This window comes from Panthera uncia, chromosome D4 (assembly GCF_023721935.1).
Source record: "Panthera uncia isolate 11264 chromosome D4, Puncia_PCG_1.0, whole genome shotgun sequence".
Classification (NCBI taxonomy): domain Eukaryota; kingdom Metazoa; phylum Chordata; class Mammalia; order Carnivora; family Felidae; genus Panthera; species Panthera uncia.
The window spans coordinates 72,238,809-72,263,288 of record NC_064807.1 but is presented as its reverse complement, the minus strand read 5'-3'; the positions used below and the strand labels follow the sequence as shown (position 1 = coordinate 72,263,288).

The 24,480-nt window shown below is 55.7% G+C and overlaps 1 protein-coding gene across 1 annotated transcript in view; it reads left to right on the top strand.

The window, feature by feature from the left end:
• Window positions 1-13,553, top strand: part of WHRN (whirlin) — a 94,845-nt gene extending 81,292 nt beyond the window's left edge. Inside the window, exons 8-12 of the mRNA XM_049637213.1 lie at window positions 7,682-7,753; window positions 8,995-9,532; window positions 11,568-11,749; window positions 12,279-12,401; window positions 12,651-13,553. Of these exons, the coding sequence (XP_049493170.1) occupies window positions 7,682-7,753; window positions 8,995-9,532; window positions 11,568-11,749; window positions 12,279-12,401; window positions 12,651-12,833 (1,098 nt within the window). The 3' untranslated portion in view covers window positions 12,834-13,553. The remainder of the gene's footprint in view (window positions 1-7,681; window positions 7,754-8,994; window positions 9,533-11,567; window positions 11,750-12,278; window positions 12,402-12,650) is intronic.
• The last annotated feature ends 10,927 nt before the right edge of the window (window positions 13,554-24,480 follow it).

Sequence of the window (24,480 nt, the reverse complement as noted above, 5' to 3'; positions counted from 1 at the left end):
AGAGGGGCTTGGGCACACAGGCTCTGGAATTCCACAGACAGGCTGGCTCTCCCAGGTAGAAACCGTGTCACCTTGGACAGGTGACTTAAGCTTTTGAAGCCTCAGTTTCCATATCTGTACGCTGGCTGATAAGACCAGCCACGTGTGGATCGTCGTGAAGAATCCGTGAGCTCGGGAGCAGACTTGGAGGTGTGGAGTACTTGGGAGCCCGTTCTGCTGATGCTCTAACGGCCGGGACAGGGCGCCACAGAGGCCTTCAGGGGAACAGCGTTTGTAGAGGCCCAGGCCAGCCCTGGACCTACAAAGCAGGTGCCGCTGGGGTCAGGGGTGGTGGACTTGCCCCAGGCTTAACCACAGCCCCTTTCCGCCTAGAATTGAGAGGTTTGCACGTCAGGCATCTCATGTGCCTGGAAAGGGGCTTCCCTAGCCCACCAAAGGATGCTGTAGCAGGGGCCCTGCCTCTAAAGGCCTACTGTTCCTGTTCCCATGAGGTGAGGTGGGAAGAGGGTGTGGCCGTCAGCACTTTGCTCCCCTGTGGCCCCCATACTTTCCTCCTCATCCAGGGCGAAAGGAGGGTGGAGAAGCTCAGGCCTGTCTCAGGCCCTCTCAGCTACAGAGATGCCCTGATTGTCAAGGCAGCTCTCTCCAGAAACAGGGAGCAGATAGTCAGAGGACCTTCCTCCTCCTCCTGTGTTCTGCCCTTGGTCCAGCCTGGATGGGTTTAGAGAGTCCTCTGCTGGGCAAGTCGTCCCCCAGTGGGGAGGCTGGAGGGATCCCAACCCTTCACCCATTCATCATCCACTCCTGTAGCAAGCATTCCCTGAGCACCTCCCACACGCCAGGCTCTGAGTGGGCCACTGGTCGCCGTGCGCAAAAGAGACGGCAGCACCTGCTGTCCCAAAGCTTAGCACGTCTAGTTGGGGAGGCAGCCTTGAATCAGATCACCTGCATAATCCTTGCTCTGACAAATGGGTCAAGGACTGGGGCCCTGACCAATCCAGGACATGAGGGAAGAGATGTTTGAGCTGAGATCTGAAGTCACTGGCATCAGCCGGGCGATACACAAGGCAAGGCAGCTGAGGGGCCAGATCGGCACGTGCAAGGGCCCTGAGCTCGAGGCTTATGGACCCTGGAAGGAACTGTAGGAGGTCAGTAGGGTGAAGGGGAGAGGGTGGGGGGTGAGTAGCAGGAGCTGCCAGGGACTTGGGCTTAATCCTGAAACCGTGAAACACCACTGAGGGTCTTCAGTAAGGAAGTGACATGATGTTGTTTGCACTTTCTCTTTTTTTAAAGACAGCATGTGTGAGTAGGGGAAAGGGACAGAGAGAGAGAGAGAGAGAGAGAGAGAGAGAGAGTCCTAAGCAGGCTCCATGCTCTGCACAGAGCCCAACGTGGGACTTGATCCCACGACCCTGGGATCATGACCCGGGCGAAATCAGGACCCAGGCGCCCTTGTTTGCATCTTGTAATATGCTTCCCGTGTGTGTGGAGAGAGCTCAGGGGGGCGTGCAGATGGGGTGACCTGGCGGAGCTACTCCTGTGTCGTCAGGCAGGCTGGCTCTGTGGCCCGTGTCCCAGGAGGCCGCTCAGTGCCAGGTGGGGGCGGGGCGAGGCCAACTTGTCTGCTTGCGTCCAACAGCCCACTTCCTCCTGAGAGGCCTCAGCACAAGCCCCCTGCACCCTCAGAGCCATAAATTCCCCAGAGGCATTAGCGGGCATCGGGGCAGCTTTGCGTCAACGGGTGTCTGAAATAAGGAACAGACCTCGCGGGCAGCCCTTTGTGGTGCACTTGCCTCCGTGTGGGCGCTTGGGGGGCGGGGGTCCTGGAAGCCGTTTCCAGCAAACAAGCAAGTCGACATAGGCCAGCCCTGCCCCTCCAGAGCCTGATTCTGCCGGGCTGTGTTGCCTCCATTTATAAGGAAGGAGATGTGACATTTGGGTTGGAGGTTAATGCAGGTAGAGATGCGGTGTTTTCCCTCGGCCGGGTTCTTGGGTCACCACATCCCTCCTGGAGCCCTGCTTTCCAGCGCCTGTCTTAAGGGCTCTTCCAACACTGACCTGGAGATTCTGGGTCACACTCTCTGTCCGCTGAGTGAAGCCCTTGTCCTGAGGCCATTGGGAGGGAGATGCAGGACGACAGAAGGAAGCGCGGTCTGTCTGCGCCACACGGGCCCTCCCGGGCACTTCTGTGGTTTGATGCTCAAGCACAAAGGCAGGAGCGGACAGCTGGTGAAAGCGGCCAGAGCTGGCCGGGCACCAGGGCAGTTCCCACAGCCTCGGCCACAGCGGCGAGTGTGGGTTCCAGTGCCCTGTTTGGGGATCCTCTCTCTCCCAGTGCACCCCCCTGCCCTTCCCCATCAGCTTCCAGACTTCCAGCCCTACCCTGTGCTTGGAGAGCTCAGGAGCACAACGATCCTGTCTCTACCAGCATGGCCGTCCCCCCAGGTTCCCACTCCATGTTCCTTTCGGACCCCCCAGTCCTGTCCCCTTCACTCCAGGGAGGCTGGCCCTACCCAGCTCATGTCACTGTCAGGCCCCCTCCGACAACCCGACCTTCCTGGGCTGATTGCAGCCCCAGCTCTGGCTGGCACCATGCCTTGCTTTTCTCTGTCCTTCCTTGCTCTCCCCTTCTCCCTCCTGCCTTCCTTCTCTTCCTTCTCCCTTACTCCTCTCTCTGCTTTTCCTTTCTCTGTCCCTCCCACCGGCCTCCTACGGAAATCTTGGCCCCCATAAGTGACCTTCCAGGAAGTTTTGTGACTCAGAGTCTCAGTTTCCCCATATCCAGAGGCCTCTGGTGCATTTAGGGGCAGAGCTGGGGGGAGCCCGTTGTCCTGACATCAGCGTAAAGAAGCAAGAAGAACAAAGAGCTGAAAATAGCACCTTTACGTAAGAGCCCTCCTGTCCTAATGAAGGGATGTAGGGGAGAGATAGCAGGGCGTTGGGCAGGAGCAGGGGGAAGGGAGGGGAGAGCCTCGTTTTGCTGAGGTGATACCTGGGCCAGGAAGCAGTAGCACTTCCAGAACTGTGAGTCCACCTGGCAGAGGTCAGCACAGGTGATTGCCTTCCACCGTCTCACTTTATTTTGGCCCCACAGTCCCCTCCAACCAGATGCCTGGACTATACGGGCCCTCACCGTGTTCTTTCCTCTGAGAGGAAGGCAATTTTTCTGAGCTGCCACTGATTTGAGGAGGAAGGAGCCGGGGGAGTAACGACAGCAGGTCCTGAGGGCATCCTGGGTCCTATGGCAAGCAGGCTGAATAACAGAGTCAGACCTTGCAGATGGCTCAGCTTCCGCCTCGCGCTTGCTGTGTGACCTTGGGCAGGTGGCCTTCCCTCTCTGAACCTCAGTGACCTCAGCTGGAGACTCAGGACTGATTGAGCCCTGAGTCTAAACATTCAGCTGGTCTCTGGCCTCTGCAGGAGGAAGGGGGCCCCAAGCTGCTGGCAGGGTGGGGGTGGGGCCGGCGAGGCCGCCAGGACACAAGCCGGCTCCTGCGTGAGCGCTGACCTTGATCCTCCTCTCGAAGTCTGTTCCTCGAGCGTTTCTGCTGACGCATCCCCGGGGTTCTTAGCCTGCTGTCTGCAGCTATTTCAGATGCACAAGGAACATGGCTCGGGGACTCGGGGCTCCTGAGCGTCTGGATCTGGCAGATGGAGTCTGGCAGGGCCCGGCTCTGACCCGTCTGCTCTTTGCTCCACTAAAGGCCTTGCTCCCAGGGCTGGATGTTTGTCCCCACTCCACCGTCACCCTCCCGACTTTCCATGCCTGCCTTCAGTATTGGCTCCGGGCTGCTATTAACAGCAAGGAATGGGCTGAGGCCAGGGGCCGGTGATGGCTATATGGCTTTGTTTCACAGAGGGTCGCTCCTAGGGTCCTCTGGTTCCTGTGATATCAGGGCCCTACCCAATTCTGGGGAAGTGTTGCATGGGCTCTGGGGCCACCCCTACCTGGGTTAGAAACCTGATCTGCTGGGGGCGCCTGGGTGGCGCAGTCGGTTAAGCGTCCGACTTCAGCCAGGTCACGATCTCGCGGTCCGTGAGTTCGAGCCCCACGTCAGGCTCTGGGCTGATGGCTCGGAGCCTGGAGCCTGTTTCCGATTCTGTGTCTCCCTCTCTCTCTGCCCCTCCCCCGTTCATGCTCTGTCTCTCTCTGTCCCAAAAATAAATAAAAAAACGTTGAAAAAAAAAAATTAAAAAAAAAACAAAAAAAACCCAGAAACCTGATCTGCTGTAGCATGGCCGTGTGGTCTTGGACAGGTCACTTCCCTCCCTGAGCTTAAGTGTAAATGATGTGAGCCAGGGACAGTCCCAGTGCCTGTCTCCCATGAGAATCCAATGAGATGATCCCATGAGAATCCAGTGAGATCGAGTAAGTAAAATGCTCAGCAGAGGGCCTGGCGCGTGGTCGTCCCCAGTTTGTGGATCGATCTCTGATACCCTTCTGAGAGACGGTCACACCCACTCTGCGATGCATGGCAGAGGCATGCTTGTGTTGTCAGGGCTCCGGATGCTTCCTGTCTCCCTCCCAGTGGCCCAGGTACGACCGCCGGCCCCATCAGTGATCCTGAGCGAAAACGTGTGGGCACCTACTGTGTGCATGGCCCTCTCCTGGGTGTTAGGAACACAGTGACCTGCTCATCATGTATCCCCCATGAGCCAAAACTGCTTGTTGGCCAGATGAGTGCTCAAAACTCCAAAGATGCCAGAACAGGACAGAATCCCATGCCTCTGGTCGTACCAAGGACTGTCATTTGAGCCCCCGGGCTGCCCGCAGGTTGAATCTGGAGACAGCTGGCAGTGGCTGCATTTGAGAATGGCAGAGGTCCCTCTTGCCTTTGCCGTAGACACCTCCCAGGCCTCTGACCCCTCTCGGGGAAGTCATCGCACACGACCAGCCCTGCCTCGCCGCTCACCTTAACCCTGGGCAGTTGGTGGTGCCCAGCTGTACTATTTCTGGGGAGTGCCGGACTCATTCCGGTTTGGGAGGAGGGAGACTGCTCTTGCATTTCCAGTCAAGTGTTCACATGGGCCCAGGCAGCGGTTAGGTTGCTGGGGTGGGTTTGCCAGGTCCCAGGCTTCTGATATAACAGTAGTCCACCCTCCTATATTGTGCCAGGCCGTGTTTGGAGCATTTTTTAGTGCTAATGCATCAGCCCCATGAGAGCGGGACTGCTGTTAACCCATTCTGCAGATGAGGAAACCGGCACAGAGCATCAGTGATTTGCCCTCCGTCACTTGGCTGTGAGTGGTAGAGCTGGATGTGACATCAGAGAAGCCACAAGTGGTGTCACTTAATCAGTGAGTGCCAGAGCAGCCCCATCACTGCCCTTCCCCACCAAGGATCCCCCACTCTCTGCATCGCTGAGGCTGCCAGCGGCATGCAGGGGGCGGCGGTGGAGACCGGAGGCTGAAGTCTGCATGTGAGCCTCAGCTTTGTTGGTAAAACGGGGCAGATGTCCCAGCCTGACATTGCCCCCAGAGGCATCACGGGACCAGATGAGGAGCCCTGGGTGTGAAAGGCTCCAAGCCGGGAGAGCCAAGTGTCTTACTGGTGGGTTCCCGTGACTGGTCTTCGTGCCCTTTGGGCTTCGTCCCAGGCCCTTTGCCTGCCCAGGATGTTCAAGGCTCCAGGAGCATCATTCGAGATGGGGATCAGTGCAGAGTGACCTGAGATCCTGGGCCCCAGGGAGCGTGGCATCCGTGGGCCCCTTCCATCCCAACCTGCTGCCTTCACCGTTACTGTTCCCTGCGATGATCTAGAGTCGTTGCCCTGCTTAATTCTCTGCCTGCTGGGGCCTCCTCCATGACAGCCAGAGTGATCGATTCATTCATTCATTCACCCATCGATTCATTCATTTGCCTAGTAAATATTTGTCAAGCAGCAACTATCCTAAACACTGAGGGTAGAGTAGGGACCAGGTAGTCTTACCATTGAGGAGTTCTCATGCTAATGGGAGAGACAATAAGGTGGTGATAAATCTTACCCAGAAAAATGAAGTGCGGTCAGGGGTTAGAGGTACTGTGGGGGATGGGGAGGGGTGCTGTTTCAGACAGGGCTGGTCCAGGAAGGCCTTGCTGAGGTCAGAGCTGAATGAAGTGACGGAGTGAGTCAGGAGTGCTGTGGGAACAAGGGAGAGCAGTGAATGCAAAGGCCCTGAGGCAGGAACCATCCCTTCCTGTTGAAGTAGCAAGAAAGGGCCCACTCATTGGGCACAGTGATTGCAGACTTTGGAATTTTCTCCAGGGAAAACGGAAAGACCCTGGAGGGTTCTGAGCAATGCGTTATCTGACTTACATTTCCAGGTTTACATCCTGCTGCTGGGTGAAGAATGGTGGTCAGCGTAAAGCAGAAAAATAAAGCAGGGCAGGGGATGGGGGGCTGTGATTTTAGGTGGGGTTGTGAAGATAGCCTTCTTCGAGGAGGTGATAATTTGGGGAAGATCTTGAAGGAGGTAAGAAGAAGGCATGCCTTGTGGATAGCTGAGGGGACCAGGCAGAGGGAACAGCCAGTGTGAAGGCCCTGACATGCCCGCATTGTTCTAGTGTGGCTGGAGAGGAAGTGAGCAAAGGGAACCTTCATAGAAGACAAACTTGACCACATCTCCATGGCAACCCACTGCCCTCAGCCTCAAGTCCCAGCAGCTCCATGCTTGAGTCTCGTGGAACTGCTCGAAAATTCTCAAAGCTCCTCCCTGCTTTATGCACACCCTTCCCTCTGAAACACCATCATTCCCTCCTTTGCCCAGCTCAAGACCCACAAGACTCAGCTTTAAGCCATGCTCCCTACTCCAGGAAGCCTTCCTTGATAACCCCACCCCAGCCGCTTCTATGCCTGTATCTCCTAGCTCTGTGCACAGTCTCCTCCTTGCTTGTCTGTGTCCATCCCACTGGCTCCAGGCTACAGAAGGCAGGGGTGGGGTCTCGCCTCCTCTGTGGCCCCAGGCCCTCACCAGTGGAGCATTGAGACTGCTCAGTGTTGAGGGCTACACTTGAGACATGAGCCAGCTGCTGGTTGTGGAGGCTCTGTTGCCATCCTGGGTTCTGTGGGGTGGAGGAATGGCTCCCCTGAGGCCTCAGGAGCTACTTTTGACAGGGGCACTGCTCAGCCTCCCAGGGACCACCTAGAGATGGCCTCAGCAGCTCAGCGCCACTTGACAGAGCTTGAGGCTTCTTCCAGGGAGTTAGCAAAGGAAGCAGAAAACGGGCGTTTTTGCAAAATAAGGTCTATGTAAACTTTAACCGCCTGCCTCACAATAGAAGCCACTAAATTAAAAGAGAGACTTGCCCACCCACCTCTCCTGTGCGTCCTGCCATTTTCACACCTTCCTGGGATTCTGTCCACGAGCACCTTCAGGCTTCGGAAGCTCTGAGTATGAGGGCCCGGAGCCCGGGGCCCAGCTTTGGGAATTCCCCGGCCAGGCCAGAGCCACCCCACAGCATCTCCAGATAGTTCAGGGGAGGCCCGGAGAAGCTTCAAAGAAAAATTTATTTTAAGATGACCAGCAGGAAAACGAACATTAATTTTAATGTGTAAATTCTACAAGAGTGAGGCCTGTTGGGACACGCATAAGCCACAGGAAGGTGTCCCGGGGCCCAGCACGGATTTTGGTATCTCGGAGGACAAACTGCTTTTTTCCTCTCGGTTTATACTTGCTCACATTGCTCTCTTCTCCATTTCTAGAACACTCTGGACCTGGAGGAAACTGGTGAGGCTGTCCAGGGCAATATGAACACCCTCCCAGATGTTTCCCTGGTAAGACCCTCTCTGGTTCCCGCAGTGAGGTTTTGCCCTTCCTGGTCTGCCTGAGGCCCTGGGGACTGGCTTCTTGGTGAGAGCCAGAGGCCCTCAGACCCAGCCCCAGGCCCGTGCACAAGGGCATCACTCAGGCTTCTCCAGCAGCGCCCAGGACTGGGGTGGGTGTCAGGCTGTTTGCTTGCTGAGTTGGTGTTACTTTTGATACGTTGTCTGAACGTGATCATAACAAGTACTGAAACGTGGAGTGTGTGAACTCCCTGAAGAGGCCACATGACCACCCTGGAAATGGAAGTTAAATGTGGCCTCGGCTGTGTCCACGTCAGCAGCCCCGGCAGCATCACTGTGCAGTTCTGACCCGGATAACTTCTGAACGGCCTGGACTCTGGAGCCAGACTGCCTGGGTTCAAATCCCACCTGTGCCACTGACTGTGTGACTTTGGGCAGGTTTCTTAACCTCTCTGTGCCTCGGTTTTCCCCTCTGTAAAATGGGGATAATAATTGTGTCCCTACCCCACAAGTTTGTGGCGAGAGGTACATTAGTTCATTTAAGTAAAGCATTTGGGACACACTGCCGTCCGAGCTTTGCAAGTGTTGTATGTTGGCATAGGCAGAGGGAAATAGCAATGGCCGTACCCATAGCTGCCACTTCCCGTGCACCTGCTGTGTGGCAGGCACCTGCTAGCACATTACACACATGGTCCCTCACATCCCCTCACCTCTGCTGGGTAGACCCAGGTTTCCCCATTGCCCGGAGATGCACTTAGAGAGGTGCTGTGACTTGCCCAGGACCACACGGCCCCCGAACCCATGTGACTGTCACCTTCTATCCATTCTCTCTCACTCCAGTCCTGCACATCTCCTGTCTCTAGTGGCCATGATAACCTTCTAACAAGAAAAGCCAAAGGAATGCTTTTTTTTTGTCGTTTGTTTTGCCCTTCTCTCCATCCACCTCTAATTAAGTCTTGTTCCCTGTGATAAGTCCTGGCTGACGCCAAGAACTTCAGTTCCCAAAGGTAACAGTGCCATTCCCCAGAGACGCCCGCCAAGTTCCTGATGCTTATCAGCTGCTGAGATGGGGGGAGAAGTTTTCCACTCGGGTGTTGCATTATTCAGAGCCTTGTGGCCAAGAGCCTAGAGAGCAGGACGGAATTCCAGCCGGGGCCTGGCCTGCTCGGGGCTCCTGTCTACCAGCCACAATGGGCTCTGACTCCTTCTACTCCTGTTGGGTCTTTTGGCAGGATGATGTCAAAGCCACCTCCGAGGGGCTGCCTGTCTACAAGCCGCCGCCTCCCCCACCCCCTCTGGCCCAAGGCCACAGCCGCCCGCCTGAGCAGCAGAGGAAGCCAGGGAAGGAGGGCCTCCAGCCACCTTCCTCGGCATCTTCCCACTCAGGCATCGTCTTCTCGGCCCCTCGGAACCACAGCCCGCCAGCGGGCACTGCCCCTGCCCCGGGGGCCTCCTCAGCACAAGACTCGCCCTCCTCCCCCATCTATGCCTCGGTCTCCCCTGCCAACCCTGGCTCCAAGAGGCCGCTGGACGCCCGCCTGGCCCTGGTCAACCAGCACCCCATCGGCCCCTTCCCGCGAGTCCAGTCACCGCCGCACCTGACGAGCCCCCCCGCGGAGGCCACGCTGGCAGGGTGCTGTCTCCCGCCACCCTCCCCCTCCGGCCGGCCAGACGTGACGGGCACGAACCAGCACTTTGTCATGGTGGAGGTGCACCGGCCGGACAGCGAGCCGGATGTGAACGAAGTGAGGGCGCTGCCCCAGACGCGCAGTGAGTACCGGCCGACCCCGGGTGGGCTGGGCTCGGGGTGCCCGCCCCGGGGTCGTGGGGGCACCCAGGCCCCTCCAGGTTGATCTGCCCATCGACGCGGAAAGGGGCAGCATGTGCTCGCCCAGGGTGCTCTAGCCCGGGCGGTCCCCCCCTCGTGCCCTGTGCAGGGCCAGGGTGTCCCGAGCCTGTGTTGACACGACTGTGAGCCCTAGGTCTGCCGCTTGGAACCGTATGACCGCGGGCAAGCCATGGGATGGCAGTTCGGTGACAGCCCCGCCAGGTCGCTGGGAGGGTTGGGCTCCTCCTCTAGCAGCTCCAGACCTGGTCACCCAACAATCTCTGACTCTCTCCCCAGTGAGACTGGACTCCTTGAGGCCAGGGGCAGCCTCTGTGATCTCAGTGCCCAGGGCCTGGAACAGGGTGTTGAAATTACGGTGTCTGGACCCCCAGAGGTCTCCACACCCGGGGCTGCAGGGTCAGAGTGCAGGCTGGACCTTCCAGACACCTGGGGCCGGGCTGCAGCCCCTGAGTTTCCAGGGGTGCCCAACTCAGCGGGTGGAGGGCAGTGGAAAGCCAGCTTTTCACTCCCAGAGAGCCCGGAACCTCCGGGTGTTCTAGATCTCCTTCTCCATAGCAAGTTGGGTGCATTTTGCTGGATTCTGCTGCCATCTTGTGGCTCAAGTGATATATAGACCCCGCTGCGGCCAGGGAAGGGGGCAGGCCAGGTCAGGGGGGTGTTTGTGAACTGAGTGCCTCCTATATGCCAAGCAGTGGGCAGACTGGGGTGCTGAGTACAGTGTCCCTGGGCTCAGGAGCTTGGTGAGGGAAGGCAGGATGTGGTGAGCGAAACCTGAGGTATCATCTGGCACTGAGCCCAGCACAGCCTGATAAAAGCGGTCAGTTGCGCCGTACTTCCCTGTGTGCCCGATGTGGTTCTAGGGGCCTTGTCTCTATTAGCAACTCATCTAACCCTCCCAGCCGCCCTGGAGGCTGGTGCTATTATCCCCATTTTACAGATGAAAAAACTGAGGCACAGAAAGTAACTGTGGAACAGACAAGTGTAGCACAAGTCTGTTCTCTTGTCGGTTTCACCCTACACATCATATCCATTCAGTTTTATGATAACGCCATTAGATGGGTGTCATTGCTCCTGTGTTGAAACAAAAACATGAAGGCTCAGAGAAGCTGTGTAGCTCGCCCTGGGCTGCACAGCTGGTCAGAGGGGATTCAGACCTGACCTGCCAGACACTGGAGTGTCTCAAACTAGGGGCCAGGCCATTACACATGCAACGAAGCAGCTTGGGTTGACTGGTGAATGAGGGTTTGTGCTCACCACTCAGCTTGGGGTTGTGGAGGCTACAGACCGGGCATGGCAAACCTTCTAATTTTTTTTAAGTGTATTTATTTATTTTGAGAGAGAGAGAGAGAGAGAGAGAGCACAAGTTGGGGAGGGCCAGAGAGAGAGGGAGAGAGAGAGAATCTCAAGCAGGCTCCACACCACCAGTGCAGAGCCCGATGCCCAGGGCTCAAACTCACAAACCACGAGATCATGACCTGAACCAAAGTCAGATGCTTAACCAGCTGAGCCACCCAGGTGCCCAGACCTCCCACTTTTTAATTGAGAGGGTGGAAATTTAATTTTTATATGAACTATCTTAATTTGAATGTGTTGGTTCATCGTTAAAATTCGACAGCACTGTGCAAGTTAAAACAAATAAATAACCCACATTTGTGGACTGGGTTTGCCTCCTGGCCTCTGTTTTAATCATTATTCCATGGGCTGAGAACTGGGTGGTCAGAGAAGAAATTCTGGCAGACTTGGGGCCAGACCCAGCTGGAAGGGCAGGTCTCAGTGGTAGAAAGGTGTCTGGAAGTCTCTCTTCCCTCCAGCCCTGTGATCCCTTCATTCCTCCCTAGTCCGTGCCTGGAGAATCCCCACAGCCTTTCAGCCTGCGGCTCCATCACCTCCTCCAGGAAGCCCTCCCTGACCCCAGCTGTATTAAACCACCTCTCTCCTCCTCTTCCCCACTCTCAGCAGCCTCCACACTGTCCCAGCTCTCGGACAGTGGGCAGACCCTGAGCGAGGACAGTGGCGTGGATGCTGGTGAGGCAGAGGCCAGCGCCCCGGGCCGAGGCAGACAGATGGCATCTACCAAGAGCAGGAGTAGCAAGGAGCCGCCTCGGAACGAGAGGACCACAGAGGGGGCCACCAAACCGGTGAGCAAGGAGGAGGGGATGCAGACGACTGGGGGGGGAAGGTGGGGAGCGGGAGGTCCCCAGCCAGGTTTCAGCTTGACAAGTGCCCACGGGGAGGAGGTGAGCCCCCATCACTGGAGGGGTGTGGGTACCTGGAAAGACCATGGTATCAGGAGTCTGGCGGCCCAAGTTAGGCCCTGCCTTCGCCACTGACAGTGACAAGCCGGGCACCGAAAGTTGGTCTTGAGGGTCGTTAAGCTCAGTTCTGAGATGACGCACTGGCTGAAGCAGTCAGGCCTGGGTCCAAGTCCTAGAGCCACCACCCAGCAGCTCCGGCCGCTTAGCTTCCTGAGCCTCAGGGGGTCTTGAAGCAGTCAGAGATCTGGGAACACCGGGTCTTAGCTTAGTGCTAGCATACTGGCAGCTTCCAGCACGGGTCTGGAGTCTGAGCCCTTTTGACCCAGGGGACATGTCATGGCCAGTCCAGCCCCCCCAGCCAGGCCTCCACCGAGAAGGCCTCAGTCACTGGTCTCCTTGCCCGCACCCGCAGCCCGGACTCCTGGAGCCCACGTCTACCCTGATCCGCGTGAAGAAAAGCGCAGCCACCCTGGGCATCGCCATCGAGGGCGGTGCCAACACCCGCCAGCCCCTGCCTAGGATCGTCACAATTCAGGTATGTCTCCGCGGGCCCCACTTGATCATCTGTCCCCACCCCCGAAGGCCCCTTTCTCAGCCTCTCAGAGTTCTGCCACCCCGGCAGATCCAGCCCTCTGCCCTCACTGAGCCTCAGTTTTCCTAATCAGGGCAGCGGACTCCTAGATGATAGCCTGCTTGGCAGTGTTGGGCCTGACCCGGTGGGTGTCAGAGCCCGGCCAGCCCTCGAGCGCCTCGCGTGCCCCTGCCCTGTGTCTTGCCCCTGCAGCGAGGCGGTTCAGCCCACAACTGTGGGCAGCTCAAGGTGGGCCATGTGATCCTGGAGGTGAACGGGCTGACGCTTCGGGGCAAGGAACATCGAGAGGCTGCGCGCATCATCGCCGAGGCCTTCAAGACCAAGGAGCGGGACTACATCGACTTTCTGGTCACCGAGTTCAATGTGATGCTCTAGGGGCTGAGGCCCGACGGCCTCCCACTGCTGCCCAGTCCCTGGCCCCAGTCCCTCCTCCCTCCTGGCACTAGTAAGCTCCTTGAGGGCCGGGGCTGTGTGGCCAGGTAGCAGGAAGACACCCCCCCACTCTTTCCCGGCCCGCTGGCCCAGAACCAGAAGAAAGCCCGGTGAGGCAAACAGAAGGTCGGGCCAGGATCTGGTGCCATGCCCGGTATACACAGTAGATGCCCGGCATGAGCGTGGGTTCGGGAAGGAGAGGAAGTCCACCTGAGGCTGCCAGGACCTGTTACTCTGGGTTGGATAAGGGGCACTGTGCCCCCTTCCCCGCCAGCTAGCACCTGGCCCATCCTCAGATGTCCGAGCCTTTATCTGGAGTGAGGCCACGTGAGGATTCACAGACACAGCCCCCAGCCAGGGGGGCATCTCACAGGACCTTTAGTGCCACAAATAAGCGTCAAGCAACCCCCCCATTCCACACCCCCTTTCTTCCTGGCCCCTTATCCACCCCCATGGTATTTATTATTTATTTCCCCTCTCCTCACCCCTGGGGGCCTCAAGCCCCCAGCTTCCCACCGCACCCCCAGCCTACCCCAGAGGCCTTGCAGGTGACCAGCAATGTGAGCGTATTTATATACAGAGCTTATGACTTTAATTTTTCAATAAAGAAATCTGAACAAGGTTAGGGTCCAGCGTGCTGTGTGGCCTGCCTTTGTGGCTGGGGTTCTAATGGACAGATGGAGGACAGATGGAGACACCCAGAACAAGACACCGCCAGCCTCTCCCTCTGCCCCCCACGGCTCAATGTGGGACACACGTGGGGGTGCAGGGGCATCTGAACCACACCCACATCTTGGAGCACGTTACCTGAAGGCTGTTCACAGAAAATACCTTTAAATTAAAATGCACAGGTATGTTATGGGGCAGAATGCACAATGTGCATGGATGCTTTAACACACAGAGAGGGGCCTGTCTCAGGGCGGGTCCCAGAAGCCGACTCTGTGATGAGGATTTATATGCAAGTGATTCGTTAAGGAAAGGCTGCCAGTAAGGGAGTGGACAAGTCAGGAGGGGGAAAAGGAGAAAGCTGAGCAGGGTGGGATTTGAGGTGAAGCTGGGAGGGTGGCTGCAGCGTGATCCCACAGGGGACTCTAGAGTAGAAGGTGGGTCCAGAACTGTCCCCACTCAGGGCAAGGTGACAGGGCCTTCATGCTGTCAGTCTTTGCACAAGGTCGGGGGAGGGGAAGGGTTAGAGGCAGTAAATTCCCGACCACAATCCCATTCTTTACCTGTACAGGCCAAGCTGTTCCAGGAGCCAAGGGCAGGGCCAGGGTTGGGGGGTGGGGGTGGGGCATGGGGGTGTTAGAAGCAAAAACACTTGGTGAAGGGCAGGGAAGGGAGGGGGGCATAAAATGGTCTGCTACACCCCTGGGGCCCATTTCCTTCAACCCCAGGGTTTCTCTGGGATAAGAAGAGTTTGAGAAATCCTGCTTTGCCCAGCTCTGTGTCCAGAGGTCAGCTAGAGATGTGTTAGGGGCAGTTGAGTCCACAGACCTGCACCAGATCTTGCTTTCATCTGCCCCCATCACCTCCCCAGCTCAAGGAGACCACCTGAGGCCAGAGGCCTGGATTCCACTTGACCTCTGAGGCAGCCAGTATCCCTGAAGCCCCAGCCCCTCCTGGGGGACTCTTTAGGCCCCTCCCCAGTCCTAATAACCCTGCAGGGAATAACTCCCACCTGGCTGTCAGGCCCCAGCTCTCCAGGCATCGGATGCAAAATCCTGCCTGGTCATAGGTAAGTGATCTCACCTTTCTAGGCCCAAATTCCCCATCTGGAAAATGGGTGTGGCAGGCTGAATAATGGCCCCAAAGATATCCAGGTTCCTGGAACGTGTGAACATTACCTTACATGGCAAAGGGACTTGGCATATGGGGTTCAGGCATTTAGATGGGGAGGTTATGCTGGATTTTCTGGGCAGGGCCCAATCTAATCCCAAAGGTCCTTGAAAGAGGGAGGCAGAGGGGCGCCTGGGTGGCGCAGTCGGTTAAAGCGTCCGACTTCAGCCAGGTCACGATCTCGTGGTCCGTGAGTTCGAGCCCCGCGTCAGGCTCTGGGCTGATGGCTCGGAGCCTGGAGCCTGTTTCCGATTCTGTGTCTCCCTCTCTCTCTGCCCCTCCCCCGTTCATGCTCTGTCTCTCTCTGTCCCAAAAATAAATAAAAAACGTTGAAAAAAAAATTAAAAAAAAAAAAAAAAAGAAAGAGGGAGGCAGAGGGGGACGTGACACGGAGGAGGGAACAGTGCTGTGCTGAGGGCAGCAGAGGTTGTGATGTGCTCTGGAGATGGAGGGAGGGACCACCAGCCAGGAATACAGATGGCCACTAAACACTGGAAAAATCAGGGAAAGAGATTCTCCCCTCAGAGCAGGCAGAAGGAAATCAACTCCTTGACATCAGCCCCTTGAGACTGACCATGGACTTCTGACCTCTCTTTGTAAGAGAACAAATTAGGGCTGCCTTAAGCCATGAACTGGTGACAATTCGTTACAACAACTACAGGAAACAAACGCAGTGGGGATACTGCGACTTGCCCCTGATGGAGGTTGGGATGCTGTGTGTGGGCCCCTGAACCAGGCTCAGGGTCAGCCCCAGGGTGATGACTGCAATCCGGATGATGCTCATGGCAAACAAAGGGTCCTCCGGCCTTAGGAATGCCACAACTTTTGCAGTCTCTAGTCCTCGTGCATCTTGTTCTGAACCTTGTGCATCCGTCTATCACCAGCCCATGGTGAATTTCAGGCCAGTCACTGACCACCTCCGGTGCCTTGAACCGGCCATCTCTCCGCTCGGTCCAACTCCAGGAGACAAGAGGGCGCCTGGCAGCTGCTGCCCACTGACCCAAGTTTGTACTCTGAAAAAGTAGGACAAGAATAAATTTCTGGAACTGTTGTTTCTAGAATTTTTCGGCCCAACTCCAGGGCTGTGGCCCATTGGGCATTAGGGTCCCCCTCCCAATGGAATTTTAAACAAACTTAAACTCCTTTGCCAGTGGGCTTAGAAAGGTCAAGTTTCTTGCCCAAAGTTATATAGCTAGTGAGTGGTAGAGGCCAAATTCGGATCCATGGCTGCCTGAAGTCCACATCATAAAGCAAAGACAAGCATGTGTCCTCCTGTCTTCTGAAGGGACCCCAAACCATGGGCGAGGGTGGCTTTGAATAATGGAGGAGGGAGGGGTCAGAGGTCCACCCTGGCCACAGGTACCTGTGGCCCTCCCATCTTTATTTATGATGCCAGAATTGGGGTGGTGGGGTGGTGTGGGGACAGTACTGCTGGAGAGTCTCAGAATTCGCTGCTAGATGAAGAAGGCAGGAAGAGGGTGAGTTTGGGGCCTGAGCCAGGGCCTGCCCAAGCAAGTGCCAAGTTGCCCTTCAAATTACCTGGAGCTCCCTCTGCTTGGGAGAAAGGAGGGTGAGGGATAGAATAGCCCAACGTGAGGATTACAAGGATGGAGAACAAGACATCGCTCAAAGGGTCCACACTTCAGTGTCTGACATCTGGGATCAAATTCCACCTCTACTATTTCCTGGCCCTGTGATCTGGGGCAAGTCATTTAACCTCTCGGAGCCTCAGTTTCGCCATCTTTAAATGAGGAGCCTAGTATTAACCCAGATTGTAGGTTATCAGAAGGATTCGCTAAGATGTTAGCCACTGGCACATAGTACACTTTCAGTAAAATAGAAACTGCTGCTGTGATTATTATTGGGTGCGTGTAGGGAGCCTCAGGCACCCTGGAGAACCCGGAAGAACTTTCTGCCAGGAGGACAGAGAACTGACTGCAACAGAGATGGATGCAGGTCCTCGGCAAGAGTCTTCCTGCCTTGGGGGCAGTCAACTCCTCGTGAAATAGCGTTGGTGGAGGGGCTCTTTAAATGAGTGCCATTGATTTCTTTCTTCCGGGTTTGCTGCTTTCTTTATTTCCTCCCCTCAGCACCTCTGTGAGGCTGGTGTCAGGGATCCCTTTAGTGGCAGCCAGTGGCAGAAGTGGGCGGAAGCCTAGGCCAGTTTGACACTTTACACGACCATCCTTCAAGGTGACCTCTCAGTGGACGACGGATCATTTCTGTCCTGTACTCACTGCTGGACTTTGGGCAAGCTCTTGTCCCTCTGGAGACCTGGGTTCTCCCACCTGCTAATCAATGTTGGTTTGCACTAAGCATATGCTTAGAGAGTAGTGACAATACGTACCTACCTCACAGGAGAGGACGGAGCACAGGAAGAGCTCCCAACAGTTATTGACAGATAAGTGCTCAAGAAAAGTTCGTTATTACTAATATTATACTGTCGTGAAGCAGTCCGCTTCAGCTATGAAAGTTTGTGGTTTCTTTCTCACTGTGGCTCTGTGCGGGCTTGCACAAATGTCTCAGCTCTGGGCCTCAGACTCCGGTCGGCACTCGGGCGGGTTCCAGGAGGGACACGAACCTGCCAGATGTGAACTTTTCAGGGCTGGAGCCCAGGCCGAATGCCTGGGGGCGGGCCGCAGGCGGCCGCCTCTCTGCGATTGGTGGAGCTTCTCGAGGCCCCGCCTCCCTGGGCCCTCCCCGCCCGTCACAGGCCCGCCTCGGGGATTAAGCAAAAAGTCGCCGCCCCGCCCCGCACCGGGATTGGAGGCCTTTGTTTGCCGCTCAACTCCAGGAAACCACGGGCGCGCTGCGACCGCCGGCAGGTGAGGCGCGGGGTGGGGCTCGCGGTGGGTCCCGGGCTAGGGCCGGTCCCTCGCTGGGTCTCAGTTTCTCGATCTGGGGAATGGGGAGGAGAGCGGACCGCGCCGATGGGCTCCGATCCACAGGGACTGCCGCTGCTTTCTGTCTCTCCCACGTGGAAACCCCACGCTCCCGGGAAGGAGACCGATCGCCGCTCCGGGACTGGGAGGGAGTCCTGGACCGGCGTTCAGTGTCCAGTCCTAACCCGGCTGGCCGCGGGGTTCCGCAGGCGCCACCTCCGGCCTCAGTCTCCACCTCCGCACAATGGGGGCGTTGGCCTTTGCTCTCACTCCAGCTGGGGCTGGTCGCAGGGCGGGGAGAGGTCCCGAGGGAATCGGGGGTGGTCCTTGGCGGGGCCTCGGGCCGTGTTTGGGTTGGAGGTGTGGCCCGGGTAGCTGTGGTTACGGGGGAGGTGGGACTTCTCTGTCCTGGGATTTGTGTGAGATTCTTGTTCACCAGGCAACAACCCGCGCAGCCTGACAACTCGGAGCCGCGCACCCTCCCCGGACGCCTAACGCAAGTTTCTTTTCCTCTTTTTGGCAAGGGGGAGGGAGGCAGAGCAAGGGCCAGCAGTGAGGATGGGCAGCTCGACAGTGGTAGGGACTGGAATGGACCGAGAAATGAGACCAGCCTTTCTCAGTACACAGATGGGGAGACTGAGGCCGAGAGAAGGGGCGCGTGTTGCCCGAAGCGCACAGCAGGGCAGGCGCAGAGCTGGCCTCTCCCCAGGGCGATGCCGCTGGCACCCGCGGCGGCGTGCGACCTTGGAGGAGACTCTTCCCTGATCCTTTCCCCCGCTATTGTTGAAAGAAACGACAGGTTGGAGAGGATCGTTACCTACCTTTCAAAAGCTTCTTCTTCTCAGTGATAAAGTTGGGAGGGAAAGTTGCTGATAACAAGCCCCGGCTATTTTGGAGCTTTGAGCCGAGACAGGTTGTAGAGAAAAGAGACATTGTTTCTGTCCTCCAGAACGGAAGAAGAAATTGTTGAAACCGAAGCACGGAGGACTGAGGTTAGATACCTCCAGGGACTTCCCAAGAGAATTTACCAGGCGCCTCCTCTGGCGTTGGTGGGTTTTACCGTTTGACTGTTGGTTTTGTTTTGTCAAGAAAACAGAACCTGAGGGGGCTTAAGTCTAGCTTAGGGTGATAGACCCCTTGGTGTTTTGGGGACTATTCAAGTTTTATTCCCAGTTCTTCTGCAGGAAGGAGAAGGTGCCCGCGTGGGGCCTCTGCCTCCCCAAAGCCCAGTGGTTTGCATCTGAAACATGTGATGTAGGCTGTTTCTTGCGAGGGGATTTCATCAGCTCCCACCAGTCTGAACACTCTGCCAGAAGCACCAGGGCTGGGGTTACCAGAGATGCTGGGGATGGTCCCTGCACTGCCGCTGTCATGCTGAGACAGTATTTTGGAAACTGGTGCCTGCCAAGGACCTTTCAGTTTATCCCCAGGAGGGGGGAAGAAAGTATTTTTAAAGCATCTAGCTGAATCACCAGGCAAACGCCAGGTCTTTTTTATGTTTCCTCAGTCCTGGGAGATGGGACAGATCTGGAGATGGAGAGTTAGAAGACCTGGGTTTCAATCCCCAGCCTGACTTCCATTCTGAAAGCCTCAGTTTTCCTCTCTGTTAAATGGGAATGGTAGTAGGCACTCCAGTGCCTACTGGAGAAGAGGAAACTGAGGCCCAGAGAAAGGAAGTAACAATAATATTGATAACAGTTACTGATTACTGAATGCTATATTCTCGCCACTGCGCCACGGGTTTTACTGCAATGACTGAGGTCTGGGAGGGCAGGAACTTTTGTCACCTTCTTGGTACCCAGTACAGAGCCCTACACATAGCAGGTGTTCAGTGCATTGTTGTCGATCGCCTGGATTTTATCACTTAGTGTTCACATTGTTGCCATGAAGTGGGTGTTGTTGCTGGTCTCCTTTTACAAATGAGAAGCCCGAGGTTCAGAGAGTTTAAGTCACTCACCTGAGGTCACACAGCTTTTCTTTGGGGTTGGTCGGCCCTTACTTTGGGATGTGCAGGGGTATGTCGTCTTGTGGGAGCTGACCGTGTGCATCTCTCTCTGGTGCTGTGCTGGTGATACCACATTGGTAGCTTGAAATTGGCCATAATGTGGGCATTTACACTATGGCAATCAGATCAGGCCACAAATCAGGCTTTTTCTTTTCTTTTTTCTTTTTTTAAGAAAGCCACATGTAAAGGGTACTGTGGGGTAGAAAGCCAGCACTGCTAGGAGGTGGAGGGTTCCTGGTAGGGCAGGAGGCCCCAGGGGTGCCAGGCCGAATGCTCCCGTAAAGTGTGGTATTTGAGAAGGAAAACCTTTCTGAGACGGGGAGCCTTGTCTGGCGTGTGAGTTGTGCAGTGCAGCCACCATCTGACTTGGGAACAGGTCAGTTTGAGCCTGAATTCGGGGCCAAGGTGTCTGGCCTTTAACCCCAAGTGACAACAGCCATTAGTTGGTCTTTAAGCACGGAAATCCTTGACCAGAATGATGCTGTGGGAAGATTTAGCCCGCAGCGTGTGCCCAGGGGATTAGAGGCTGAGCCAGGGGCTGGGCCAGTGGCAAGAGGCACTAACAGACCTGGGAGCCAGGAGGAGGCTCAGAGCGCCCCGCCCCCCCCCCCCGGCCCTCCCCTTCCCCGCCCCCGCCGTGTTTCCCCGAAAACGTCCTGTGTGCCAGGCTGTGTGCACACATTGTCCCGTTACTTTGCATGCACATGCCTTCAGTTACCTTCAGTCTGTGGTTGAGGGCATCAGAGGGGTCTGGAAGAGCCACCAGATCTGGATCCAGGCGTTTCTGTCCCCAGCCCCTTGCATTTTTAATTCCTGGGTCCTCCTTCATTCCAGCATACAATCCCATCTCCTTGCCAAGTGCCGGCCACACTCTGGTGTGTTTGGCAAGAGCGACCCCTTGCTCCCAGGCCTGATCCCCCATGAGCCCCTAGATCCTTGCCAGAATCCCCTGTTCTAGGGGAGAGGCTGGGGATCAGGGGCAGAGTGGGTTGCCCAGCTGGCAGTCTTCTTGGAGTCTTGAGTCCACAGCCAAAGGCCAAGGACCGGGAGGGGCCTCAGGTGCCAGGAGGCTGCACTCAGAGCCCCACTAGGTCAAGGGGTCATTTGGAGGGTAATGCTGTGCTTGTGGCTGTGTACAGACCCAGCTCTGCCTGTCATGTGCTGTGGGACTATGGGCGACTCTTACAACCTCTCCGGGCCTTTCCTCATCTGTTAAATGCCTGGTTATGAGAATCTGATCAACACATGCCATGCCCGAAAATGTTGAGTGGGTAAGGCTAGGATCACTTCCCTTCCCTTTTATGATTTTCATATGTTGCCACATGTTGCATAAATGACTACATGTGCAGAAAAGAGCCTGTCGTATCAGAGCTTAAAAAGAGGAAGGGGAGTGGGGCACCTGGGTCGCTCAGTCGGTTGGGTGTCTGACTCTTGGTGTTGGCTCAGGTCATGATCTCATGGTTTGTGGGTTCAAGCCCCACGTCCAGCTCTGTGCTGACAGTGCGGGGCCTGCTGGGGATTCTCCCTCTCTGCTCCTCCCCCACTTGTGCTCCCTCTCTCTCAAAATAAATAAATAAGAACTGTTAAATAAAAAAGAGGAAGACAGAAAGTGCGGGATGGGAATTACAGAATATCACAGGGTGTCAGCGCTCCAAAGGGCCCCAAAGCGCCTAACCGCTCTTCCTGACTTGCACTGGCAGGGAACCTGAGGCAGGGCAGGTCCAAGGTCTCGTCAGAATGAAGCCACTACACAGGTCTGCCGTGGTGGCATGTGTGTGTGGTGGGGGGGGAGGGGGTATAAGAACAGCGAATCTTCATTTTACTCTTATTTTTAAAGCAGCTGTTATTTTTGGAAAACACACATAAGGAGAAAGAGTAAACTTGGCTATAGTTGTATTACCTAGTACTAATTACTATAAACATTGTGGCTCACTCCCCCCCCCTCACTCTCTGTTTCCCTCCCTCGTTTCCTTCTCTTCCTCCACATGTTAACTGTTGTTCTTTGTATGTAATGGGCTCAAACTAGATACAGATGATTTGATAACCGGCTCACTCAGCGTGTCTCTTCTACGCCACTGTATATCCTTCCACAATAGGACCGGTGACAGCTGCATGATGCTCCTTTGAGCAGAAACATCATAATTTATTTCAGTGGTCCCCTAAGGTTGGACACCAAGGTTGCTTTCAATCTTTTCACGTACTGCAAGGTTCGGTCACAGATACATAAGACTGTACTGTCTAGATTCGCACGGCGTGGTTCAAAGCCAGCTTCCTCTCCTGTGACATGGGGAGAATACTTCTTGCCTCCTTGGATTGGCGTAAGGATTAAATGATGACATCCTAATCCACGGAAAGGCCTTTACGTGATAGGTGTGCAATAACGTCTTGCTGTTAGCAATGCATTCACCTTTTTTTGGTGGACGCTTTTCATGGAGCGTGAATTTAAGGGTGTGTGTGTGTGTGTGTGTGTGTGTAAGTGCTTATGCGTATGTGTGTTTTGCTCGTATGGCCACACCCTCCTCATCGCCCATGCGGAGGTTGGCTGAGGAAGGCCCGCATCCTCCCCTCCTTAACTCTTCAGGGCGAATACACGGTTTCTATCTGGATTGGCGAGCCCTGGGATCGTTTGGAGGCCACAGGGAAGAGGGCCACAGGGAAATGACAGCATTTCTCTGCACTTGGAAGAGGTGGCCATCCCTTTTTCTGTCGAAGACCCAGAAGAGGTCTGTGGCTGATCTTAGGGGAGCTCCAGAGCCAGGAAAATTAAACTCAGTCCTGCAGGGAGCAGGCCATATGGGCGATTCACGGGTATGGCCAAAGTCATTTATTCATGAGCTCTGTGCCAGCTGGGCTGTGGGCCAGGACTTTAGGCCCATAGCCTCATTTATCATCCCAACAATTCTGTGAAGTCCGTATTACCCCCATTTTACAGAAAAGAAATCTGGGGTTCAGAGAGGTTAAGCCACTTGCCCAAGGCCACACAGGTTTCAAAGAGAAGCTGGAGATCTCTGCCCATAAAGCACATGTTCCAGAAGCCCCTGTGCCTTGCAGCCTCCCATCACCATGGCGTTTCTACCGGTGTTGGCAAGTGGAATCAAAGAACCCAGGAGATTTAGTGCTAGAAGGTTATTTCTGACAACCTCAGAAGTAATCTCATCAAGCCTCAAGATTTCCAGGCTAAGAGAGGGGAAGGCACTTGTTCAGTGACACTCAGGCTGTCACATGGGTCTCTGCTTCCCCAGTTCTTCTTGGCCAGCTCACCTACCACCCAAATTCCCTGCGGGCTTTAACTACAGGGTAAATTCAGCAGTCTGGGCCAGAAGGAGTGGATGACCTTGGGGGAGGGGGGGTTCATTTCTTTCCTAAGGAAGGGAGTCCCCATGAATTCTGAAGCTGCCAGTCCCCAATTTCCCCCCAATGGCTGGAAAGCCCTGTGGCCTCGCTGTACCTCCGGGGCTCGGGACGTTGTGTTCAAGGTAGGTCACCCCAATGAGTAAGGTCCATCCCAGTCCCAAGCCATGTCCTGGGCCGCACCAGAAGGCTTGGAGAAAGGCAGACCTACCTTCCATTCTGGTTACCACGCTGGGCAATTAGGTGGGGCTCAAGAGGGAATGTGGATGGAGGGCGGGGAGCCGATGGCTGAGTGATGGGCAGTAGGAGGGTGGTTGAGGATGGCCTTCGAGGTGCTGGAGCCTCACGACCCAGGGGCTAGAGGGGACAAATGGCCAAAGGCTTGCTGGGCCCCTGCGGCCAGGAGGCAGGCTTGTGCAGATTCAGCAGGACGTGGGCACGCTTCTGGTAAAAGTACTCAAGGGGCGCCTGGGTGGCGCAGTCGGTTAAGCGTCCGACTTCAGCCAGGTCACGATCTCGCGGTCCGTGAGTTTGAGCCCCGCGTCAGGCTCTGGGCTGATGGCTCGGAGCCTGGAGCCTGTCTCTGATTCTGTGTCTCCCTCTCTCTCTGCCCCTCCCCTGTTCATGCTCTGTCTCTCTCTGTCCCAAAAATAAATTAAAAAAAAAAAAAGTACTCAAGGCTGGGGACCAAAGGATTTTGCTGTTGCTTTGTTTTTGTTGGGTGACCAGAACCTAATCCCTTCCCCATCTCTGGGTCTCAGTTTCCTTACCTGTAAACGAAATCGCGCTCCTGTCCTGCCCATTTCCCAAGTCTATTCTTGAAGCATCTTGTGCAATGAAGGACAAGAAAGCAGTTTAGAAAAGCCCCCGAGGGCGTCTGGATGCCTCAGTCAGTTAAGCATCCGACTCTTGATTTCGGCTCAGGTCTTGATCTCACACCCAGTCCGTGAGTTCGAGCTCGGCATCAGGTTCTGAGCCGATAGTGTGGAGCCTGCTTGGGATCCTCTCTCCCCTTCTCTCTCGCCCCTTTCCCCGTCTCTCTCAAAATAATAAATAAATAAACTTAAAAGAAAAAGCCCCTGAAAGGCTCTGTGTGGAACGAGAACTTCACTGTCGATTTAGAACGTTGGCTTAGTGAATTGCAGTTAGTTGGTAATAAGCTCTCCGCCCAATTTTATCGTGCACAGATATTAACGATCTCTGCAGGCTGCAGTGGTGTGAACACCGAGCATTGTTGTTAAGAGGTGGATGATTGTGGGTGTCAATCTCTACTGGCACTCACCAGCTTTGTGACTGCAGGCAGGTTCCTTGGGCTCTCTGGGCCTCTGTTTACCCACCTGTAAAATGGGCATGTCACACCAGCCTGACTGGCTTGTTGTGAGGGCCACAGCCACCACATGGGCAACTGGCTAGATTCAGTAGATCATCCAGTGTGTATTTACTGTGCTTCTACTGTGTGTCAAGCCCCGTGCTGGGCACTGGGGATATAATGGTGAGCACTTCAGAGTTCCTGTCA